General features: G+C 36.4%; 1 protein-coding gene across 1 annotated transcript; it reads right to left on the bottom strand.

The window, feature by feature from the left end:
- Window positions 1-1,949: 1,949 nt before the first annotated feature.
- LOC114758814 (serine/threonine-protein kinase PBS1) lies at window positions 1,950-8,259 on the bottom strand. The gene is made up of 5 exons (XM_028947896.1): window positions 7,681-8,259; window positions 6,824-7,032; window positions 5,791-5,980; window positions 2,971-3,362; window positions 1,950-2,875 (listed from the first exon to the last, which is right to left on the bottom strand). The coding sequence occupies exons 1-5, from the start codon at window positions 7,799-7,801 to the stop codon at window positions 2,399-2,401; spliced, it is 1,389 nt and encodes a 462-aa protein (XP_028803729.1). The 5' UTR covers window positions 7,802-8,259; the 3' UTR covers window positions 1,950-2,398.
- Between the last annotated feature and the right edge of the window lie 1,045 nt (window positions 8,260-9,304).

The following is a 9,304-nucleotide window of genomic DNA, read 5'->3' as shown; positions in this document are numbered from 1 at the left end:
ATTAATTTAAAATATTTATTTTTTTTTCCAAACTAATTTTCCACATTTATAAATTAGTAAAAGTGGTTATTCGTGAAAAAATGTATGTTAATTTTTCTAAAATGCCAATTTAATCGTTTGTATTGACATTAGTCATTGTTAGAAATTCCATTTTAATATTGATAGCTTGAGAAAAAATTTTAAATTTAAAACCAAAGTATATTAAAATTTTAAATTTAGAAAAAGAAAAGCTCTTATCTACATTCTATATCTAGGATTAGCGGAAGTGCGTACGTGGATAGTGACCTAACCTGACTTTTTTTTTTTTTTTGGTGAAATAACCTGACTTTTGTTGTGAATAAACATGGTTTGTTTTAAGAAACATAAACGAATCCTAAAAGGGGGGAACGGAAAAGTTATTCCCATGATTGAAAACTTTGTTTCTGGGAATAGTCAAATATGATGTAGTTATTCTGTGTCATGCACCGTTGAACTTGAAGGTCGTGGGCTCAAGGGGGCCATTCGCATTCGCTCAAGATTATTATGGATCATCCCTAAATCGTACGGGGAAAATGGGGAATGGGGAGAGGGGGGAGGAAGGATCGCATTATACGGGGATCACATTTTTAAAAGGTCAAGAAAAATAAAAAAGCTCGATCACTTACTCTAACTAATAGGTTGTCGACCAGTCTTGCAAGGAAAGAAAAAAGAATCTTTAAGTCAAAGACCAAGGACTAACGTAACGTAGCGTAAGGCTGATATTGAAACTAGAATTCTCCAAGTCTTCTCATTTCAACATGCAATATTCTCTTCGATGCCAAAGGAGATTTAATTTACCAGAATACTAGAAAGAAATTAAACTAGGAATCTGCCTCAAAGGAAACCACAAAACACCTTTGCTGACTTGATTGCTTGGCAAACTCATTCCAGACATGGATTATCAGATGCAGCTTCCCACCTCTTAAGTGTAATATTTTTCTTGATAAGTAATCTGAATTTTGGGTGCCTCAACCTGATTAGTTTTTCTTTTGGTATGGTGAAATTCCATAACCTTTGCAGTCTCTTCCACTCCAAATGTACAAGTTATATAACTAACTTACCAATATTAAAAAAAAAAATTACTTTTAGCTATTTATGACAGATGTATGCTGTTTTTTTTTTAGGATATTAAATTGAATTATTACGCTCATTAATGAAACCCCATTTAATATATATAATCAATAAAAATAACTTAGGATTTTATGAATTCAGAAGGCAAGCTAAATTATTATCTAATACTTAGATCTAAGAGTAAAACATACATTTCAATTAGCTTCTACATTTAAGATCACATGAGATATTAAAAAAAAGACAATACCTACATCAAATTCTCTCATATCCATTATTTAAAGTTTTCTAAACATGACCATGCGTCCTATTTTTAAAATATTAGTATTTAACATTATTTAATTATAAATTCACATGAAATAAAAAAGAACACATGACATGTGTGATCGGATAACTTAATGTAATGAATATAAGTAAGTTGACCTAAGTTTTTTTTCCCCCTAAATGAAACATAAAAGGTTTGGAAGAAGCTTGTGAGCTTCCCCTCACTCCAAATATTTTCTCGGATTACAAACAAGTGAGTCTAATAGAAAAGGCACAACCTAGTAAGCCAAGATTTAAATTCCTAATAAGAGAAGTGTCCACATTCAATGTCTAACAGTACTTTAAACAATATTGTCTCTACCAAAAAAATATTTGTGCCGCGCAGAAAAACAAAATACTCTCTCAGATTTATAAGATACCATTAACCGTTTTTCTAAGAATAAGGAAATCAGTTAAAATTCTGATAAAAAAAAAAAAGGAAATCAGTTAAAAATATAAAGATGCAAGGGCATCTTTAGAGATTAATTATAAATACTTCATTAAATATTGTAAAAGATGTTATATTAGAGACCAGTAAATAAAATATGGCTTCACACTTAGGACCGGGAAGTAACTTTTCTTGATTTGCGCATGTCATTGCACAAAGACGTGCTAATCTTTTGTGTATTGTTCTGATTTTATGAAATGTCTCAGGAGGAACTCCTTAACAGTTTTTCGCTAACAAAGTAATGTACACTCTCCAACATGCTCATGCTCTTCTACAGGAGGGCCAATGAAAATGCATAAAAGTTTGTGTCAACAAATCTCATCACGTGAAGGCCACGGCAGGAAATGGCCATTGGACAAAGATTCTAAACACAGTAGAACCGAGGCAGAGGCAGCAGTATCCAACAGGGTAGCCAGGTTTATGTAGAGCAGCTTAAAAGAAGAATCAGCTCTCAATAAATTCCTCACCTTGCATGGTGAGAAGTTGAGAACTGAGAAGCAAGCAAATTAAGCAGCTAATATGTATGAGGATGGTGGCACATGAAAATCACGCCTAATAGCACTATGCATTGGAAGCATCAAAATTGGCCTGCCCATTTTGCCGTCTTTTTTCTCTCCAGTTTTCTCCCCACATCTTGGCCTCTGCCACTGCACGTTCTCTATCTAGATCCCGGTTTAACATTCTCGCAGTTTCTCGCGGGGAGTCCTCTTTCTCAGATCCTTCGAGGTCCCATCTGCGCCCGGATCCTCCACCTTCCTCATTTCTGGATATCCTTCCGCTTCTTTCGTCTCTGCTCCTTTTATCATCACCCAAACCCCTGTGACCATGACCAGATGCATTAGGGTCATATGCCTGGTTGGCCAGATATGATAGAGCCGTGACCACATCTCCGATCAGGGGCCTTGTGGCAGCCTGTTCTTGGATGCACATTGATGCCACAGCTAATGCCTGGTACAGACCCCGCATGGGATACCGTCCCTGAAGCCGAGGATCTGCCAACTTTGAAAACTTCCTACGGTCATTGAACAGTGGACGTGCCTGCTCAAATGTACAATGAAAACCATCACATTACCTCTCCATTGTTACGTACACTTTAAGTCAACAATTAAAATGGTAAAAGATTAGAGGATTACCCAGGTAACAAGGTTCTGTTCTCCATGAGGTCGGGTACTGTCAATGGCTTTCCGGCCTGTAATCAACTCCAAGAAGACTACCCCGAAACTATAGACATCAGATTTCACAGTCAGTTGCCCAGTCATGGCATACTCAGGAGCACAGTAACCATAGGTTCCCATGACTCTGGTGGAAACGTGTGACTTATCCCCAACTGGACCAAGCTTTGCAAGACCAAAATCAGAAAGCTTCGGATGAAATCCTTCATCTAGTAATATATTAGATGACTTGAAGTCCCGATATATAACTGGGGGATTTGCCTTGTCATGCAAGTATTCCAATCCTTTCGCCGCACCAGCTGCTATTTTCATCCTAGTGTTCCAATCTAGCGGTTCCTTGTCAGGGGGAAGATCTGCACACAAGTCAATACAGGTGTTACCACAACTGTTGTGATTATGTTTAAGAATGCATTGGTGTAACGGACAGGGCATTTAGTCTCACTATTCCAAAAGTGCAGGAACTCTTCCAGGTCATTAGAAGACAAAATGAATTTTAATTTATATTTATGTTTATCCAATATATATATTTAATTAATTATTTACAATGTGTTTTCAAATTTTTCTCGGTAACAAATATTTTTATTTTATAATTTCACAAATAAACTATTTTCATTTTATCATAATAAGTTTATGTATTTTTTTTAACTATTATCATATTAAAAATATAAAATAACTATTTAATAAAGTCCACGCCATTTTCAGTCATTTTACAACTAAACTCACTTTTCTATTAATCATCCAAATAACTTTTAACTTTTCTATCTGGCTTTTTATAAGCATTTATTCAAACATAAATCGCATTACACTAATTGATTTTTACTATAACTTCAGTTATAAAAGTTAGTTATAATAGAAGTCAGTTTTGCCCACCGCTAATCCAAACACATCCAAAGCCTGCTGTAAGCTCACAACCATGAGTATCTAGCCATTAATTTAATAGTTGAAACCATGGCAGTACATTCAATGATTTTGTTCTGACATGGGAGGTTAATCCACACATCACGTTAGGCTTAATCAAAATGATGTTTAGATTACACTTGATCCATGCCCAACTGTCCCCCCCCCTCTCCCCACACAAAAAAAAAAAAAAAAAACAAAGGAAGAAGCAAATGCAAGCATCCCCATTTACAAAATGAACTTTGCACTATACTTCAGCCCCACTCCCTCTAAGGAGTTTATAGATGGCACTAGTTTTACTCCAGCCTTTCATAGTTATAAGAAGACGGGCAACTGGATGTTGCAGGATCTCAATGAGTATATAGTGAGTAATGCTATTCTGCCTTATTTTAGCCAAGGAATTCAAGTACATGCTTGTTTCACATACAAAGTTCCCGAATTTCTGTTTCAAATTCAATTAGCAATTTCCACACACCAGCATGTTAACGGAGAAATGAGAAGACTAAAACAATTTTAGAAGTCTCTTCACCGAGAAATACCACCAGGTATAACGGTCAGAGAGAGGACAAAAAATGAGACAGACAAAATAGTCTAATCCATCCCCCAAAGAAAAGGCAAAACAAAGAAAGAAAGAAAGAAATCTTGGACCAAATTTCGACTACAATTTATGACTACCTCTGAATCAGTGCTTTTTTTTTTTTGGGCCAAGTTAAATCAGTGCCTTACTAATAACTAATGAGCAAGTATTTGAAGGAAAACAACAGAAGATTATCATAGTGCTTTTCTAGTAACTAGTAAGCAAGTTCTGAAGGAAAACCACAAAATTGTCACAATTTAAATCTCTTATAGTTTTATTGTGAAATATGTGGTCATGACTTGCAAACTACAATATAACAACAACAACAACAAGCCTTATCCCACTAGGTGGGTTCGGCTACATGAATCACATGACGCCATTGTGCTCTGTCAACAACCCAGTCCTTAGATATGTTGTTGACTAAGAGGTCTCGTTCAATGACCTCATTAAGCGTTCTTCTCGGTCTTCCTTTGCAAACTACAGTCTTAGGTAAAATTTTATAGCATTACGGTGACTGACCAAAAATCATTATGAAAAGAAGCACAGAGGAAAATTTTCTTCATAAGCGAAAACTATGGATAACAATATTAGGACAGGAAATGGCCATGACAAAGTTGAAATAGAAAAACACAACAAATTCTTAACAGCTGCTTTCATGATAATGAATTAGAGAGTGAAGTGCAGAAAATTGTAACTAAGATTCAGTAAAATAACTTAGGTTGGTTTTCCCACACTAGAAAACAGTCCGACATGTATTTATTCATCATCAGAAATTTCAGAAGAAAAGGCCCTTGAAAGAGTAAAGCCGCCAACAGCAGAGTTTCCTCATCACTTAAGAGTGGCTATGTGAGAAAAGAACCAACATGCAATGTAGATTATGGAAATTGATCTACAAGGACTCGATCAAGGTTACCGAGCAAGAAAAGTCCACTCATTGACAAGGATATTACTGTACAAGAGAATGCCATGTCCAGATATTTGCTTCTAGATAACTCTGTTATATTCCGTGTTCCAAAACAGGTAAACATCTTTTTGATGATGTTAGATTTTGCGACATCTAAATCAAATGTTTTTGCTCAGAAAGCCGAAACTTCCAATCATTTCTAAAAATGATCCTGCCTATGAGCTGTAACTGCATAAGGCAACATTGATTCTCATTATCCTATGTTTAGTGGAATCGTCTGGGATATCAAAATATATCTTAAGGAGAATAAGTATGCCTGATCTCTCAAAATGACAGCAATTTGTCAACCATAACAGGGAAATTCTAATCATATAATAAAGAGATTGGTGCTAAACAATTATACCATGAAGGTGGTCTTCCAATGATCCCAATGGCATAAATTCATAAACAAGGAGACGTTGGTCCCCATCAGCACAGTAACCAATAAGATTGACAAGGTTAGGATGGTGTAGAAGACTAAGCATGAGAACCTCCACTAGGAATTCGCGATTACCCTGGAGGCCATTTCTATCTAACTGTTTAACAGCAACAACCTGTCAAGATGAAGAAAAGATGTCAGAACTCGCTAGATGCTAGATGCCTAAGGGACACAAAAACAAATCAAACTTGTGATTAAGGTTCGCCTTGTTTGTCTGACACTCCTATTTTTGCACCTCAACACGAAATTTATTTTCTCTTTCTTTTCTGTTTTTTGGGGAGTGGAAATGCAAAATTAGGAGTGTCAAAGGCTAGATATACATTTCCTCCATGAGAAACACAATTCAAAGCTTGCAAAGTACTCCTCCGGTCCTTAATATATAACTTAATTATTGAGTTAATTTTTGTCCTAAATATAAGACCTATTTTTCATATTTATCAGTTTTTCTTAAATTATCCCTATGAATACTCTTTCAACCATAATCAAGTAAAAGAGGAAAGAGGGATATTAAGAAAGATGATTATGGTGTTTTAGGAAAAACATATCATATTTCTTATAATTAACTTACCTACCTAACTTTCTTTATCTAATCAAATTAGTTAAACAGGTCTTATATTAAGAACCGGTGGAGTAGTATATATGGACATAAATTCATGCAATTTGTACAATGATCAATAAAATTATGACATTTTTCAAATCAAGCAACTATATCAAATAATCATACAGCAATACTGTAAGATTGAGAAGAGAGCAGCATTCATGGGATTGTCTGAGTAAGCAAAATGGAGATAACGTCTGACCCGAAGGGATTAATGCAAGCAAACAAATCACTCGTTATCAATGGGATCCGGGATACTTCCAGCAAGAAATATATTGAAGAGTTGTTGCTGGGCTAGCTGAAAAAACGTAACACTATTACCTTGATTTTACAACCTCAAGCAATAATAGAGATATTTACCTGACCCGTGCTTTCTAGACGCCCTTTGTACACTCTTCCAAAGCCACCTTCCCCTATAAAGGATTCTGGCCTAAAATTTTTAGTTGCAGCTGCAAGCTCACGGAAAGTGAAAGTCTGGGCAGCAATTTGGACGCCAGGCCCATCCTTAGGAGCGGGAAGTTCCCTTTTGGATCCTCCATTACTACTCCTTGAGCGAAGCTTGTCCGCTCCTGCAAAAGCCACCAAAACAAAGAAATGCAGATTCATAAGTATCTTCAACTCCAGAATTTCTCCAAATAGAGGCTGTGAGATCTTGAATTCAATAGTATATCGAAGAGTAAGAACTCAACCAGTCCATTCCATTAAGCTACAATCCTATCCACTTAGGACCAACCATTATTAACCTTCACTCATTAAGCCTTTTAAATGTATACTTAATTTAGCCATGCCATAAATAGACTGAAATTGAATTATGTTAGAGCTACCGAGTAAGTTATTTGTTTAATAAAAAAAGTGAAATCCCCAATCCCAAATTACCAACTATGCATATTCGAATCAGCCACCCGAAATCAGAGAGATATTGAGATCTAAAATTTCTAAAGAAGGAAAGAAAAAACTTTTACAACAGCATCAGAATCGGGTAGAATCTCTGAGAAAGTATTCATGGAACAAGTGATCAATTCATCCTAAAAGAAATATAGATCAATAAATATGAAGAAAGAGAAGGGGAAAACGCGGTGGCCAACATGTCTTCGTAAGGATACATAAATCACACATAATCAGATCAGATCAAGCAATTAGATAGTGGAACAAATAGAAGAAAAGTGATTGCAGGATATCAATTTATAACACAATCGAATAAAAATCGACCGACTAACCAGAGGGCAATCTGGAAATGTGAGAGGAAGCAGCTGGATGGCCTTGCTTAAGATCATCAATTTCTTGCCGAGGATTGAGCTGCTCATCCTCCTTCGAATCGAAACACGAGAAACAGCCCATTCTCCAGAACCACAAAGGGAAGCTTCGCAAATCTATGTAATCCGGAAAAAAACTGTGGGTATTTGTATATACAGCAAATTATATCCAATCAAGGGCTCAAACTTCAATCCAAGTATGAAGAAAATCGCAGTTTCAGAGTTCTCATCCACAATTCCGAAATATAAGGGTAGTGCCCCCAATCCGATCAGGTTGATAACAAGCAGAATCTGCTCATGGAGCAGAAGCCGCAGATATCTAAAGACAAAACCCAAGGACTTCAAGTCCACGAAACGCCAGTAGTAACGATATATAAGAGAGAAGAAAGATGGAAAATGAAAGATATACAACAAATATAAGAAGGCTTTGGCGGGGGAGATGTCGATTATTAACTTAACGGTGAGAAAAGATCATATTTTGAAGAAAAGGTCCTGGGAATCAGCTTTTCTGTTCTCCGGTCTCGCATGTCCTTATTACAACAATTTATATTGAGACCGCGGACACGCACGCACTTCCTACCTCTAATCTCTTTTCGGTGTTCTGATTTTGACCCAATTACACTTGTGAAACAAGAAGGGGGAGAAAAAAATTTTCTCTTCCGTGTACAAGAAACATATGACAATATATTGCACCAGGGAATAAAAACGAGATAAAAGTTGATGAGGGGAAAAAGAAAAGAAAGTGATAAAATGACCAAAAGACAGAGAAAGGTCACCGCTTTGGTTGCATTCACTGCGTTGACTTGAGCGTTAATGAGTGGTGGAGGGGAAGAAGTGAACATGGGGATAGGGCTGAGCAATGGGCGTGGTGGGCTAACCCGAAGGTTAGCCCATAACCCGCCCATTTATTCATAAATGGACATGGGCTAACCCATAACCCGATAGTAGCCCATTTAGCCCATATTAAATGGGTTACGGGCAGCCCGTTTGGACTGACCGGGTTATGGGGTAACCCATTTATTTTTTTAAATTTTTTTTCAGTATAATTATTTTATATATGTAACCTTATGAAGCTGTTAATAAATTTTGCATGCCAAATAGCAAATCAAATATGAAATAACATCAACCATATTCAATCACACAACCTCACTTAGATTCGCAAACAATTAAAGTCTGATAAAATCATAAAAATAGTCACCGATCATAAAGTCTCATAAACTTTGAAAGTTCCAACTTTTACCTAAAGGATAAAATAAAAACTTAGACAAGTATGAAGGTTTGATAAAATATGAATGAGAAATAATATCATCAATTAAATGAAGAATAAAAATATTTTTAAAAACTTAAAACTTAAATGGGCGGGTATGGGCAGCCCAATACCTTGCCTATAGCCCAACCCGTTTAATGGGCTACCCCGCCCATTTAAGCCCGCCTGTTTAGGCGGGCTTAAATGGACAAAAATTTCATGGGTCATGAGCGGGCTAGCGGGTAATGGGTTTGTTGCTCACCCCTACATGGGGATAAGAATTGGGAAAGACCCGGTAATTACTGAAAGAATGGCGGGTAGAAATTGAAATTTGACCAAGTT

Source organism: Neltuma alba, unplaced genomic scaffold, assembly GCF_004799145.2.
Source record: "Neltuma alba isolate B1F8T4 unplaced genomic scaffold, ASM479914v2 tig00010753_pilon, whole genome shotgun sequence".
In the NCBI taxonomy this organism is placed as follows: domain Eukaryota; kingdom Viridiplantae; phylum Streptophyta; class Magnoliopsida; order Fabales; family Fabaceae; genus Neltuma; species Neltuma alba.
This window is presented reverse-complemented; position numbering and strand designations above follow the sequence as displayed.

Excerpts from the sequence above, each read along its gene's own strand:
- LOC114758814 (XM_028947896.1), bottom strand. The coding sequence starts at position 7,801 with ATGGGCTGTTTCTCGTGTTTCGATTCGAAGGAGGATGAGCAGCTCAAT. Across the intron at positions 7,033-7,680 it reads CATTTCCAGATTGCCCTCTG|GAGCGGACAAGCTTCGCTCA; the intron begins GTTAGTCGGTCG and ends TGGCTTTTGCAG. Across the intron at positions 2,876-2,970 it reads AACAGAACCTTGTTACCTGG|GCACGTCCACTGTTCAATGA; the intron begins GTAATCCTCTAA and ends ACATTTGAGCAG.